Source organism: Sminthopsis crassicaudata, chromosome 5, assembly GCF_048593235.1.
Source record: "Sminthopsis crassicaudata isolate SCR6 chromosome 5, ASM4859323v1, whole genome shotgun sequence".
NCBI classification, from domain to species: Eukaryota; Metazoa; Chordata; class Mammalia; order Dasyuromorphia; family Dasyuridae; genus Sminthopsis; species Sminthopsis crassicaudata.
In genome coordinates this window covers 207715677-207732407 of record NC_133621.1, presented here as the reverse complement: position 1 = coordinate 207732407, position 16731 = coordinate 207715677, and the positions used below count along the sequence as shown (strand labels likewise).

Here is a 16731-nt window from a genome sequence, read left to right as displayed (position 1 = left end):
GCTAGAGATAGAAAATTGAAAACAGGAAAATCTAATAAGTTCTACTTTGAATGTGTTGATTTAAGCAAATGTAATTGTCCAGTAGGCAGTTAGAATGACAGGATTGGACCACAAACAAGAGGACAGACTTCAAGAAATAAATTTTGCTCTCATCATCTTGGATCTAGAAAATGAAGTCTGAGAATAGATGAAATCTCAGAGAGAGGATAGAGAAAAATGAGCAGAAGAACCAAATATTAAATCTTGGAGTAGGTGGGAGGAGATGCTCTCAGTTAAGACACAGGAAGAGGAAGAGAAACCAACATTTCTGAAATGTCAGTGATATTTCATGGTTTGTTTTTTTTCAGCAAAACAAACCAAAAACAAAACACTTGAGAATTTAATCGTGAAAATAATATTCATTCCAGATGATAAAATTTAAGAAGGAAAAGGATTTTGTGAAAATAATCATGAAAGAGTCTATTCCATATTTTTGGCAAAGAACTCTTAAAATATCATTTGGAAAATCAAGGCATTTGTAAAATACAAGAGCATATAAATGCATACCAAAATAGTAAAACTCTGCATTATTTAATGTCCTTTAAGAGCTTGCTTCCACATTTATAGAATAAATTTGCTGTTGGACTGAGATCTTAGTTATTGAATTTTAATCAAAGCTAAAAGTATTAGCTTTTAATTCAGTTTCCACCATTTTTGTAATTTCTAATAATATTCTTAAATAGAGAGATGAATTTAAGTGAGGAAAGTTTAGTTCATCCTGATGGCCTCCTTGAAAAGTTCTACATCTCAAGCAGAGGTTCTCAGAGTAGGGAGACTGGGTTAATAGATAAAGGATTAAGCATTTTACACTTCCTACCAAAGCAATGCAAACTCAATATCACCCTTTTTCTATATCCAGGTAACTGAGGTTGATAATCATTTGCTAAGCACAATGAAAGAATGTTATGGAAAGGAATATACTATAATGGAAGGGAGAAACAAGTTGTTTTAAAATGGATAACAATTTAACTGATAAGACATTTAAGAGATACACTGAGCATGTATATGGAATTTGGTTTGGTTTGGAATTTTTTTGAGCTTTTTGAAAGATAGAGATATTGGTAATGGTTGATAAGAAGCTAACAAACCAGTATCTGCCAGATGGTCCTTAATGACTTGCTTTGAGTTTGATGTAGTATCAATCTCAGGGAAATGCAACTGGACCATTAAGCAAAGCTGAAATCTTCTATAGTAATCATTGAGAGCTGTTTCCAGTCTTCTTGGGTACTCCCCATTTGCAGCCCTTAACTCCAAGCCTACTTCTTATTTGAGAGTTTATTGTTAAATACTGAGCCAGTCAGTATTAGAGAGAGGAGGGCCTGTGGGAAATTATATCTTTTTATGAAGATATTTATTTAACAAATATGAGTGATTACTCTGAGTAAAGTGCCTTGTCTACTGCAGCTGCTTGTTAAACATTTATTTAACGAATGAGTGAATATAAAAATTAATAGTTAACATTTATATAGTAATTTAAGGTTTGCAAAGGATTTTATATGGTATTTCATTTTATTCTCACAACAACCTTGAGAAGTAGGTACCATCATTATCCTCCTTTTGGAGATGAGGAAACTGAGGCACAGAGAAGTTAACTGACTTGCTGAGGGTCACTCATAATTCATAAGCATCTGGGACAGAATTGAACTTGTCTCTTTGTCTTAAGTCCAATATTCTCTGTCTGGTACTACCTATCTGCCTCTTCTATAAAGAAATTTACTTTATAAATGGGCTAAATAAAATAAATACACAAAAATATTTTGTACAAAAAAGAATATAAGTCCACATTAACCTTGATGGATGAGATCAGTGTCATATCTGCAAGTCATAAGAGAAAAGAAAATCAATTAATCAAACTGTGCTAAGTGCTTTTTCTAAATATCTCATTTAATCCACACAGTGACCCTTCAAGGGAGATATTTTTATTAATTTCATTTTATAGTTGAGAAAAGTGGGGCAAACAGGGGCCAGACACTTCCTAAGTACTGAGACTAGATTTGAACTGAGGTTTTTCTGACTCTTGGCCCACCACTCTAACCACTATACCACCAGGTGCTTGTGAAAGACATTAGAGAAATAAATAGGTAGAGCTTTTTGAGATATTGAGAGCTTTTGCTGAGCCACATAAAGAGTTGTTTGGGTCCAAGGATGCCATGAACCAACTCTGGCCACCCAAAGGTATTCTATCTAGTAATTTGTCCCAGTCCCTTGTGCTCCATACCCCAGTATGGTTTGAGTTTGCCATTCTAATGTGAAAGAGTATCATGGGCTAGCTTATCTTTTCCTGTTAAATATAACAGGATTATAACTATTATAATAAATAATAATAATAACTATTATAATAATATAATCATTAAAGTTTAATAACTAGGGCTTATAGGATATTTGAACTGACCATGGTGTCCATGGTTGTATGTATTTGGTCCATGTAGCTGGAAAAGTAAAATTTTTTTAAAAAGAAATGTTTCAGGTAATGAGTGACCAAAAGCTACTGGTAGGCAGATGGGTCAGTTATCAAGGGCACTTGACAAGCAAGTATGAGCCAGAGGCAATAAGCATTTACATAGGTAACCAGTGTTGGGATTCAAGATATTCAGCCAGGGAAGGTATTAAGTGTAGGGTCATAGTGGGTGGTGAAAAATAAAGAGATCACTGGCCTGGGTGCACTCCTTAAAAGTAGGTTCTGGGAGGAGCTCTCTGTGTCCACCCTCTTTAATCCGAGGGAGGGACCCTAAGAACAGCAGGTACTGATGAATTGTTAGAAGGTTCATCACTGACCATAAGGATATCCAACCTATCACAGTCATGATATGAAGTATGGTAGATGAGTCAAGAAACAGTAGAGAATCAAATATCAGTCTCCTTTGGGTCTACAAAAGCTCTCATTTTCTACTGTATTTTTATTTCTTTAATTATTTAAGTTGTCTTTATCTTTCCAGGTCATTTTTTCCATAGGATACACTTTTTTAGCTAACTGCTTGGCCAGCTTACCCCTGCCTGAAGAAAGTTGTGGTCACTATACCTTTGAAAACTGTTTAAGCTTTAAGAAAAGGAATAAATTCGTGTGGAACTGATGGTCAAAAAAGCTTTTGTGATTCTCATATTGCTGTAATGAAACATCTTTCTTCCTTAAGATGCCAAGGCTCTTGTTTATTACTGTATAAATCACAAGAACCAGAATTTATGTTGTTCCATGCAGTCTGCTTACAGCCAACCTATCTTTTTTTTTTTAAACCAAACATCATCTCTCTAAGTAGAAATACAATGCCCTGGAACAATTTTGGAATTTCAGTCTATGTTTCTCAGAGTAGTATTTCATCAGATGTTTGCTCTGAGTTTTACTACATAAAATTTTGTTTATGTCTGCTGTATTTGGGGAACAGTCACCACTGAAATATTATGCTCAAATTTCTGGGAAGCTTTCTATAAACTTATTTTTTAAATAATTTTAATAGTTGTCTTTTGTTTTACATTACTAATCATTTCTGCACACAGCAGATCTCCCTTTTCCAGCACTGAAACCTACCTTATAACAAAGAAAAACAAAATTCAGCAAAAACAAATCAAAAGAACAATCATAGTTGATAGTTTGTGCAACATTCGGTTTGCTTCATTTCCCACCTCTTTGCTAAGAGGAAAAAGGCATATGCTGTTATTGTCTAAAATCATTGTGATTAATTAGAAGTTGGTATTCTTTTTGCTGTTCTTTTCATTTGCATTCATTGTGAACTGCTTACATTATTCTTTATCAGTTCAAACAAGTCTTCCTATATTTCCCTGAATTCCTCATATATGTGATTATAATTTATTTATATACAATAATATATTATTACATTTATATATCACAATTTGTTCTGTCATTTTCCTATCCATGGTACCTACTTTGTTTCTAGTTGTTTGCTACCACAAAAAAAATGAATTCAATAATATTTGGATATACATGATGGCTTTTTTTCTGTCTATGATTTGTTTTAGGGTCTATGACATATAGTGAAATTCTGGATCAAAGAATATGAATGATTTAGTCAGTTTTCTTGCATTGTTGTTCAGTTGTTTAGTCATGTCCGACTCTTTGTAACCCCATGGACTATTTTGTCGGTAGGGTTTTCTTGGAAGGATATTGGAGTGATTTGTCATTTCCTTCTCTAGTGGATTATGGCAAATAGGGTTTAGTGACTTGTTCAGAGTCGCCCAGCTGATAAAGTGTCTAAGGTCAGATTTGAGCTCAGATCTTTTTGATTCCCACCCCAGCATTCTGTCCAGTGAACCACCTAGATGTCTCTTTTCCCTTGGATAATCCCAAGTTATTTCCCAGAATTGTTGAAGCAATTTCATAGCTCTATTAAAAACTCTAAAAACAATTATTCTGCTATTTAACCCTCCCTTTTTAAAAAAGGTTTTTTGCCAATATTTTGGGTGTGAAAAGAAGCTTCATCGTTATTTTAATTTGATTTCTCTATAGAACAAATTTTATTTTAGTCGTTGATACATTACAAATTTAGATGAAATAATTGGGAAAGGGAGCAGTGTTAATGATCTTCAGAGTTCCAGCTTACTATCTGTTGTGTTCAGTAAGGGGTTCTAATGATTTCAGGATCCAGAATTTTTAGAATTTGTCCAGAAGTCAATTTTTCATTTTAAATTATTAGGTGGTACCATAGACAGCATATAAATGGAAGCCAAGAAATAGTTTCTGGAAAAAGAAAATAGTGTTAGTTTAAAGGATTCTACAAAAAACCCCACAACTTTTAAATAGAATTCTAACTCTTTTTCTCATTTCAATATTTCCCAAACACAGCAAAAGTGATTCTGCCAATATAGTGTTATCAGGAAAAGGACTAGTCTTAGGCAAAATTGTGAATTAATGTTTGTCTTTGGTTTGATTTGGCTTTCATTTTGTCTTCCTATTTTCAATGCATAGCATGGTACTTGGCACATAGTAGGTGCTTAATACAATACTAGTTAAATTGAGTTGAATTGTTTTTGGTACTTCTCAACTTTTCTGTAACATTCGTTCCTCTCCTAAATGTCATTCCCCAAGAATGCACTCCTCTATTAATTTGGTTGTCAATAAGTCCCCAGGTAAGATAGCAAATGATAATTAAAATAGATGATTTGAATAATTTAAGATTGACCTTTTCTATGAAGTTTTAACTTTTAAAGATAGTTCAAAGGAATATAGCTGTAAGAATGAAATACCCGGTATGGGCTTGGTATTTTGTTGCCGGGAGACTTACTAATGGCTCCTTAATGTACATCAAGTAAATAGAAGCCTACTGCATTCTTTAGTTAGGTCAAGTTCTATAATTAAGTTCTGGGCATACATGGGAACTCCACAAATTAATTCAAGTAATGGATTAAACAGAAATGAAAGAATGACCAGTCAAAGAGAAGGGTCATGGAAAATTGCTTGATTTAACATTTCCCTTTATTTCTTTTGACAAACTATCAACTCTCTTTACCAGTAGCCTTTGTTGTAGTCATGAACTGATCAAATTAAAAAAAAACACAAAGTATTTCCTAGGGGTCCCTAATCATAGAGGAACATTTGGCACATGCCCAGTCTCAGTTTTTATTTATTTATTTTTCTGAGCTAATGACCCTTTATTAAAGGGTCTATGGCCCCCTGTAATGAAGTGGACTTCAAATCTTCCTCACAATTTGAGATGTCACCATCCTTCAGGGACCTTTTTAAAAATTTATTTTTTGACGTGGTTGTTTTTGTTGTTGTTGTTGTTTTAATTTATTGAACTAAATACAAAATAAGAAAAAACAGAATAGGAAAAAGAAAGAGAAGGAAAATTTTTAAAAATCAAAACAACATTGTCATGTGCCTAGTAGATCAGAGAGGATTCAAAATATGTAAAAATAAATTTCCATTTCAGAAAAGAATACTTAATAATAGAAAAAATTATATTCATGAATGTCTATCTTTTCTTTGCTTCCTTATAGGTTATTCTTTTGTTCCCTGCTAAGCAGTTTTTACTTTATTCTTTTTCCCACTTTCCTCCCCCCATCTCCTCCAACCAGGCTATAAACATATATTTATATATACATGCATATATAGACATTATACATATATATATACACACACATACATAAAGACCCACACATATACATGTTTGTTTGTATACACACATAGACCTACCTACCTATATACATATATATATGCATTTATATAAACATGCATCTAAAACAATAATAATATGGCTGGCATAGAATGTAGAATACTTTCTTGATTGAATCTTTAAATTTGACTTTGTCTAAGATCAATGATTTCTAGCCCTACTTTTTTTTTCTAGTAAATTCTACTCCTGATCCTTGTTGTAGTATTTCTGTATATCTCTTATTTCCTATCCCTTCTTCCAGTTTTATGTGTGAGAACTGTAATATATTTCTAGGGATACATACTGAACCCATAATTTCATTGGTATAAGGAGTTCTCAGATGAAGAAATTCATATTCATAATAATCATTTCCTACTATACAATAATAATGTCATAATTCAACCATTCCTCCATGAAAGGGTGCCTATTTTTTTTGGGGGGGGCAGGTTTTTGCTACAACAAAGAGCACTTTTTATTTCCATCTTTAATTAATTTAGCACTGAGATAATTGATTCAGATTATTAACAATGAAGTAGTATCCTGCCTTAGACTGGTCATGTGAACCGAGGCTTTTCTTCTCTCATTTTCCATTGGGGATTGTGATGATCAAATGAGCTAATATATGAAAAGCACTTTACAAAACTAAAAGTATTAGCTATGGCTATTATTATATATTTTGTATTAGTATTATTATAAAGAGAAAAGCCTTTTATTTATTTTTTTTCACTATTCATTTATTTTTACTTATTATCCAAAATGGTTGAATCATTTCACAGTTCTTCCAGGTGCATCAGTGTGCCTGTTTTACCCCATCTTTTCCAACCAACACAAACTCTTCCCATCTTTGGTCACTTTTTCCAGTTTTCATTAAAAAAAAAAAAAGACGAAACTTCAAACTTGTTGGAAGTTGCATTTTTCTTATTATTAGTGATGTGGAGCATATATTTACTTGATCATCTGTAGATTGCAAATCTTTTGAAAATTATTTGTTTATAATCTCTGAGTACTTTTCTTCCTGGGAAGGAACTTTTGAAATTAACATGGCTTTGCTTACATTTGACTAGCGATTTATTGTCTTATGAGTTATTAAATATACTTTTCTCAATTTTTTAGATTAATTTGTGCCTTCGTTATAATTTCAGTTCAAACATACTTTTGGACAACCAGTTTCAACCCAAACTAAAAAATTTTGTTACGGCCCACCTCCGGCCTCACCTGGAAAAACAGAGTACCACTATAAATATGGAAAGTGGTAGAAATAAATACCTATGGTACATGCCAGAAGAATATATAAGACAGAGAAGACTGTCTACTAAAACTGATGTCTACAGCTTTGGAATTGTGAGTGTCCACCTTCATAGGAGTTTTTAATTTAGGGTCTGTTAATTTATTTTAAAAATATACTTTAATATCCATATTTCATTTTCTTAGCTTTCAGGAAAAAGGGAGAGAGATCATTAATGATTTCCTAATTTCTCTGGAAAAACAAAAAGGATTTTCACTTTAGTCTAATTGCTTATGCCTTACAATGGTGTTTGGTATAATAATGCTCTTATTTATAAAGCATGAATTGCTTTACTAATTAATTGTCATAATTAATGACAGATTATAATTCATGGGGGTATTAACTAGATTTATTTAAATTTGTCCTCCAGGTCATAATGGAAGTTCTGACAGGTTATAAAGTGGTTCTAGAAGGTCCAAAATATGTTCGACTGGTAAGAATTGCATTTGCTTGTATATATTTCTGCTGATCATATTCCAAATGTAGTACTACAAAAAATATTTTCCTTCCCCCCCCCCAGAAGGATCTCCTTGTGGAATTGATGGAAAAGAGAGGTGTTGAGTCATGTATCTCCTTATTAGATAAAAAAATAAATCCATGTCCTCAGAATTTCTCCTGGAAATTATTTACTTTAGCAAACCAATGCACATCTTCACGGGCAAAATTAAGGCCTACAATGGATGAAGTAAGTATTCTCAAGATGCTTTGATTCACAGTAGAGCATCGAACATAGAACATAGAAAATAACAATAACATTTATAGATCATTATAAAATTTACAGTATTATCCTTAACAGTGGTTTTATTTAATTATTAAGGGCACATATTATTAGAACAGTTTTACGGTTGATAAACTCAGTCAATGAGCATTAAGTGCTAGACCAGGCACAGTGCTAAGCTGTGGGGATGCAAAGAAAGACAAAAACTTGGTTTATCTACTCTTCCATATTAGCTCTCCAGGGGGGAAAAAAACAAAACAAAACAAAACAAAAAACAACTCAAATGGAGAAACTATGTATTCAACTTGAAGTTTTTGTTAGTAAGAGGAAGTCAGTTAAATATTCTCTAGAAAGAAAGCATTCCATGTTTAACCTATATTGGATTATTTAATGCTTAGGAGAGAGGAAGGGGGAAAAGAGGAAGAAAAATTTGGAACACAACATTCAAGAGTGAATGTTGAAAACTATCTTTGCATGTATTTTGAAAATAAAAAGCTATCATTAAATTTTTTAAAAGAAAGTGCTCACCTAATAAATGTAAATTAACCCCTTTCAGATCCAAAAATTATTTACTTTGTCATAGTAATAGCCATTTGTTAAAAAACAACAGGATGCCTAAATTAACATAGTAAATTAATATGGTATTTGGGCATTGGTAGAACTGGAAAGAATCTTAGCAACAACCTAATTCCATTTACTTCATTTCATAGATTAAAATGAAGTCAAATTTGTATAAATAATTTACCTAAAGTCATAAGGATATAATTATTCATTACATTACATGACTCAGTCAATTAATAAGTATTTATTAAGTACCTTATGTAAGTCAGGGAAGTACAGTAAATAAGGAACTGAGCCTGGAGACTACAAGACTCCTCTTCTTGAGATCAAATCTGGTGACAAGATTTGATTTCAGACACTTACTATATGACTTTGGTCAAGTCACTCATTCCAGTTTGCCTCAATTTCCTCATTTATAAGATGAGCTGGAAAAGAAAATGGCAAACTGTTCCAGTCTCTTTCCCAAGAAAACTCTGCCTCACTTTCCTTATCTATGAAATTAGGGGTATGGATGAGATCTAGTGCTAAAATTCTTTGAATAAGCATATTTTGTTAAATTTGATAAAATTATGTTTAGCTAAAAAAAAAAAAGGAATATCTGCTCTTAAACTCTTGCTTGTTTGTTTGTTTTTTAAATCAGATCTTGATTACCCTTGAAAGTACTTATCCTATCTTACATTTTGCTGAAGATCCTCCCAAATCACTGAAGTCCTTCAGGTCTCCTTCCCCTCTTTTCCTTGATGGCTTACCCAGTATTCCCATGGAAAATGATGAAAATCAGGAACTTTGCTCACCTCCTAATGAAAAACTGGACAAAGCTGGATTTGCTCAGAAAACTCCACTGGAGTGTAGCCAGTCTGAAGTCACCTTTCTAGGTTTTGACAGAAAGGCCCTGGGAAAAGAAAAGGCCCATGTTTCTGAAATACCTGCAACTTCCAGGGAAGACAACTTTTCATCAAATCATACTCTTCCATCCCAGGACTCAAGGGTTTGTTTTATGAGTATGGACCTTTCCACAGAGTCTAGAAGCTCTTCTGTTTTGAACAGGCTGGTGGAACCCAGCTCCTCCTCAGAATCATATAGGAATAAAGGTGAAAAGCTAGAAGGAGATGACTGTTAAAAATATATTGCTATGGGGACAGCTAAGTGGCCCAGTGGATAGAGCATCTGAAGTTTAAATCTAGCTTCTGACACTTGACACTTATTAGCTGTGTGACCTAAGCAAGTCACTTCACCCTGATTGCCTTGCCAAAATATCCATATCAGACCAACACAAGCTCAGAATGCTCTGCCACAGGTCAGACGCAAGGAGCCCACATGAACATTTGAGGTGGATTCTCTAACTTTGTGCACCTTGCATTTTCTCTGAGCTAATTAAATTCCGCTTCACTCATAGAGCACAGCACCTTCTCTGATAAGGGCACACTGTGCGGGTAGTTCTGTGCTGGTGTGTCCTGTGTCGTGCAATTTATTCTGAGGTTTTTAAGAGAGAGACCTTGAGAGTGTCCTTGTATTGTTTTTTCTGACTACCTTGTGAGCACTTGCCCTGCATGAATTCTCCATAAAAAATTACATATACAGGTGTATATATATGTATATATAGATATAGATATAGATATAAACATATACGTGTGTATATATAGCACCATCAGATTAGAAAAATGAGGCAAGTACTGCATAGTGGAAACCATGAGCCATTTTTTTGGTTTATATATATATATATACATACATATACATATATATACACACACATACATATACATGTGTATATATGTATATATATAAACATATATGTGTGTGTATATAACACCATCAGATTAGAAAAATGAGGTAAGTACTGCATATTGATAACTATAAACCTTTTTTGGTTTATATAATATATATATATATGTATATACATACATATATATATATATATATATATACTACGTGCTGCATAGTAATGACTATAAACCAATTTTTGAAAGGAACCAGAGATGTCTACAGAGATAAGTGCAGAGCTGAATTTGTTGAATTTGGTTCGTTTATATTGACAGTCTGGATTTTTCAAATTCCTACCTCTTTCAGGTTTATTTTTTGGTGGGGAGGAGTTTTTTTTTTAATCTAGTTGCATTAAAAATTGCTTTAACTTCTGCCTGTATTTAAAAGGAGCCAGGCTAAAAGAGAAGAATATTTAGGGCTGTTATAGACTCATTCAGGAGAGCAGCTAGATGGCACAGTGAAAACAGTGCCAGGTCTGGAGTTAAGAAGATTTATCTTTTTGAATTCACATCTGGTCTCAGACACTTAACTAGTCACTTAACCCTGTTTGCCTTAGTTTACCTGCCTATGAAATGAGCTGGGGAAGGAAATGGCAAACCACTCTTTGCCAGGAAATCCCCAAATGGTATCACAAAGAGTTGGACATGACTAAAAAATGATTGAACAACAAACTCATTTTGGGGAATTCTGGTTTAAACAGATCATAAACCATTCCAATGATGAAAACTGGTTATTCTGTCTTCTTGGAATTTTAAAGGCCAAGTTTTCTCAGCATCTCAGGTGTCTTATGCCTTTCTCTCTGTTTCATCATTTTGTTTTATGTGTTTGTTAAAATGTTTTACTATGCCGATAGGGCTATTCAACTGTGCATGCCCTTTGTTCTAGCAATATCACTACCAGGTCTGTAGCTCAGAGAACTTATTAAAATAGTGAAAGTATCTATTTGTACAAAAATATTTATAACGGTTCTTTTTGTGGTGGCAAGGAATTGGAAATTGAGAGGATGCCCATCAATTGGGGATGACTGGACAAGTTGTGGTATATAAGTATAATGGAATTCTGTTGTGCTATAAAATATGATGAGCAGGTAGATTTCAGAAAATCCTGGAAAGATTTATATAAACTGATGCATAATGAAATGAGCAGAACCAGGAGAACATTGTACACCATAATAACAATATTACACTATGAATAACTGTGAATGAATTAGCTCTTCTCAATCATACAATGATCCAAGACAATTGCAAAGGACTCATGATGAAAAATGCTATCTGCATTCAGAGAAAGAATTGATGCAATGTGAATTCAGATTAAAGAATACTTTTTCACTTTATTCTTTTGTCAGTGTCTTCTTTCACACAATTAAATAATATGGATATATGTTTTGCATGATTTGTGTGTATTTATATTTTATGAATATTAAAAATTGTCTTTACATAATTTGGGGGAAAATAAAATATTATTTATAAAATAAAATGTTGTATCCCATATGCAGGTAATTCTTCATTGTTAAGGTGGGCGATTAGAGTTGGGAGGAGCTATTGAATCTAATCCCCACATTTTACAGATAGGAACTGAATCAGAGAGAGATTATGACTTCTCTGAGATAGCAATTTATAAGTATTTTAATTAGGATTTGTCCCTAGGTCTTTCTGCCCACATACAATGTCAACTAGTTTGTGCTGCTTTAAACTGATATCCTTTAAAATGAGCATACATTTTAACTAGATTTGATGTGTCCCTTAATATTTTTCAACATTTGAACCAAACTAATAACACATTTCCATTTAGAATAGAGTCCATTTACAGGACAAGTTTTTTTTTTTGTTTTGTTTTGTTTTGTTTTTGTTTTTTAATCAATCTGATTTTATGAAGTTTCGAAGGCCTATTCAGTATATATATGTTCTAAGTAGAAATCCCCTCAGCATATATTATAAATAGAAATTTTCAAGTTTTTTTCTCTCTTGAGTAAATGACTAATCACTGGGCTTTAATTCAATCCTTAATTATGCTTATAATTATATGAACTTTACTAAAGATTGGTTGATGGGTTCTTAGATTTAGAGCTAAAAGAAATCTTAGAGATGGCTTAATCTAACACTTTCATTTTATAGATGAGAAAGTTGAGGCCCAGAGGTTGTGATTTGTCTAAAGTAACACAGTAATCACCAGAGACATTTGAACCCAGGCCTTAACATTGCCAGATTCATTATCCTTCCTATTATATACCATGCTGAATACCCAAGATTGTCTATTCCAAACATCCTTGAATATCTTGTCATGGTTTATTCAAGTGTATTCTCAGTCTGATCACATTTCTCTAGGTTATTTCATTGATCATTTGGCATTTCTATCCAGAGGACAAAGAAAATAAAAATTGCTAGTACATTTCGCCACATGTAAGCTCTTGCACCATCCCCCTGTGCCATCCTCCAACCCTCAAAAATTTTGGCTAGTGAAAGAGTTTGAAATAATTGGTGAAGAAGGATAATATGGTAGTAGTAGAATGAGTGGAAATTTGAGCATCTGGGAACCTGGGTTTTCATCCTAGTAAAAAACCTCTCCACCTTTCTGGATCACAGTATCCTCTTCAAAATGAGACAGCTGATTTAGATTGATGACTCAATCTTTTCCATTTCGAGAACATCTTTTTAATGTGAAAAAAAAATCTGGATCTTTATCTGTTAGTATTTTTCTCTATTTATATTTATTGATTCAACAAATATATGATGACAAAAAATATGAATCAGCAACTTTTAAATGGATTTGTACTTGATTAATCATATATTTTTTTTTTATTTTAAAAGTAATACTACATATATGTGTGAAATGTTATTTACTCAATTTTCAAAAGGCCTGCTTGGTGATTCATGTAGGAAGAAGACCAGCAGGGGTGTTCTGGTAAATGTTTAACTAATAATGTTCACAGGACACATTTTAAAGTTTCACCTGCACTATTAACATTTTCTCCATGGCTTTCTTAAGTCTAGACAATCAACAAAACAATAAATCAAGTCCTGATTTGGAGCATTTGCCAACTTACAAAATAAAAATGTGCACACTGAAAATTTTCAGCTCTGACATACCCCAGAAGACTTGTGATTTTATGGCTCTCAGGAATACATAACAAAGTCAGAAACGTAGAAGAAAAGAACTAAAAGTTTTGTTCCTTCCTGTTTTGCCTCAAGTGATTTGCAAAGCAACTAAGGACCTTATAGGAGCGAATAGAACAAGTCATCCTAGCAACTCATAGCTGTTTTGCATTTTTGCTAAATGGAATTCCAAGGTTATTTCAAGAGCCACAGTTTAATACACAACAGGGTTATGATAGAGCTTGGAAAAAATTTTCTACTCTCATCAGAAAGGAGACTGGAGTCAAGGAACCAGATCTGAGGGGTTGCACAGTGGATAGAGTACCAGCTCTGGAATCAGGAGGACCTGATTTCAAATCCAACCTTTGATATATAATAGCTATGTGACCCTGGGCAAAACATTTAACCAGGATTACCCTCCCCCAGAAAAAGGGGGTTGTACTGATTTTTCTCTCCCAACATGATTCATAGAGAAATGGGTACTTTAAAAAGTTAATACATATGGATAACCAGAAAAAAAGAAATTAAAACAAGCAACTATTCTATGTCCTAAGAAAAAAAGGGGGAGACCCAGTTCTCAGCAAAGGGAAGATGCCCAAGTGGGGCTGATAAAAGAAAACATGTTTTTGGAAGCTTGTGTGATGCTGGTTTGAGTGGATATCAATTCAAACCTCAATGTGCCTTGACCCTGGGTGACTCTCAGCAGGGTAGAAGGCCTAAGTATGACAATTATTATACTGACTCACAATTCCTATTTTATTGAAACTGAATAAAGGTGACAATGATTTAAATATGGGTTCTAGCTTACTTTCATAGTTCCAACACCCAATGACTTCTGGGCCAATAGGTTGAGAATCACTGGACTAGATAGGTCCTTTCTAGTTCTAAATTCTATACTTCATGACCAAATATAATTAGGATTAACAATATTAAATAATTTTTAAAATAATCAATATTTATTAAGTGCTTACTATATGCCAAGCAATTTACTAAGCACTAGAAATACAAAAAGAGGCAAGAGACAGTCCCTTCCCTTAAGAATCTCATGACTTAATGGATTAAACAAAACAGGGATACTTGGCCATCTTTCTAAAGATTACTGAGATTAAGATATCAGAGTACATTTCCAAGATATCTATGTTCAATCATTTTTTTCCCCGGAAATTTATAAAAGGACCCCAAAGGTAAATTAGGAAGATCTGAGTTTAATCTGTTATTTTATATTGACTTTAAAATTTAATTGAAAAGATGATGTACACAAAATTACTATACATCAAGAATCACAGAAAATCCTCTCATACAATCATACATTAGTATTCAGAGTTAAAACCAGGAATATTTTTGTCCAAGACAAAAACCAGAGTAGGAGAGAGGGTAGTCTGACTCTTTTCCCAGTAGGTGTTGAAGATGAAGAGGGAAACTAATTTCATGGGTTCCTCAAAGTGGCACCGGAGGCTGATTGTCCGTAATGGGAAAGAGACTAGCAGAGGAACATACAGAGACAACGGTGTCCACAGGATGAGCTGCTCCTGGGACAAAGTTCTACCTCCCCATCTTTCCAGGAAATCTCTGCAGCCCATGTCAAGGAGGAGTTTTATATTCTCTAAAACACCAGCATTCCAAATTCTGCTTTGAATTCTAGGGCATATCAACTCTTTAAATCCTTCGTAATATTAAGATCTGCCTAAGGAGCATGTCACACTTGCTCACTTCTATTTTAATGGCTATCCAATCCTAGTCAAATAGTCTTATGTACAAACAACATGCAAAAGCTATCTCTACCTGCTTTGTTTTCACCAAAGCCTGTATTTTCCCTAAGGAAACGACATTCTTTGGAACAATTTCCAGTAAAGAGCTTTAATCCTTCAACCACACCTTCCTCAATGAATGTAAATCTCTCCTAAAGAGCTGCTGAGGACTTTGGAAGTTGAATAATTACCTATCACCTTGTAGTTAGTATGTTAGAAACAAAATTTGAACTTGAATATTAGACTCCAAGATGGGCCCACTTCCCACTCTACTAACCTGCCTCTCAGCTTTGAAAGTAAATAAATAAAATTAGTATGGCATGATATTTTAAGTGAACATAGATCACTAGAATTTCTGTTCTGATCATTATTTTTTTTTAAATCTTGATTAGAGTCCTCTATAAAACTTTTTTTTTTATTGCTATCTTTCTTTAAATTTACCTTCATTTCCAAATATTTTCCGCCCCAACTTCACTTTGCTGAAAGCCATCCTTTTTAAGATTTTCAAAAGCAGCTAGATGGTGCAGTGGGTAGAGCACCAGTGCTGAAGTTAGGAGGACCTGAGTCAAATTTGACCTCAGACACCTAGCACTTCTTAGCTGTATGACCCTAGGCAAGTCACTTATCCTCAATTGTCTCAGAAAAAAAAATTCAAAAGCAAGAAAAAAAAAAAAGTAGTTCAGCAATGCTAACTAACATATTTAATTTCACAACATTTGCGGTATCCCACATACATTTTTTTTTCTTTTTGTTGTTTGCATTTGTATTCTCATTGCTTAGCATGGTACCTGGCACATAGCACATTAAAACAAACAAACAAACAAAAAAACCAAGTCACTATATAAAATAGCAGCTCCATGTAACTTTCCCTATAATTTTGATGCATTCAGATTACTTTGAGACCTTTATTTTAACCTTAATTGATAGTATGTATTTTTTTAATGAGGCAATTGTGGTTAATGAATGCTTTTTGACAGAGTTCTGTTTGATTTATTGTATTTTTGTTTTAATTGTTGTAATCATTATATGATTTTCCTTGTTCTGTTTACTTGCATTTCTATCAATTCATATGTCTTTCCATGCTGCTCTAAATTCTTAATATTTCTCATTTCTTGTGTCACTTTCATTACTGTGCAAATAGTTCCACACTGTTTAGTTCATTCAGGATGACAAGTAAAAGTAATTTCACAGGAATCCTCTTGATCTTCACAAAATAAAGGTTATGATCATTTCATAAAGAAGATATTTCTTCTCTAGCTTATCTCCAGCAATGAAAGGAAAAAAATCCATTCAGTTTCTCTTAAGTCTTTAATCTTAATGGTTTCCTTCTAGGCACACTCATTCTAAAATTCTCTTTATACGTCTTCATAAAAAATAACATAAAACATTAGTTCTAACAAGAAAAGTTTCTTCTTGCTTTCTA

At 33.4% G+C, this 16731-nt stretch overlaps 1 protein-coding gene across 2 annotated transcripts in view; it reads left to right on the top strand.

The window, feature by feature from the left end:
* Positions 1–11801, top strand: part of IRAK3 (interleukin 1 receptor associated kinase 3) — an 81901-nt gene extending 70100 nt beyond the window's left edge. For both annotated transcript variants that reach the window (XM_074269715.1, XM_074269714.1), the window contains exons 9-12: positions 7286–7484; positions 7799–7861; positions 7949–8113; positions 9348–11801. In XM_074269715.1, coding sequence (XP_074125816.1) covers positions 7286–7484; positions 7799–7861; positions 7949–8113; positions 9348–9827 — 907 coding nt within the window. In that variant the 3' untranslated portion in view covers positions 9828–11801. The remainder of the gene's footprint in view (positions 1–7285; positions 7485–7798; positions 7862–7948; positions 8114–9347) is intronic.
* The last annotated feature ends 4930 nt before the right edge of the window (positions 11802–16731 follow it).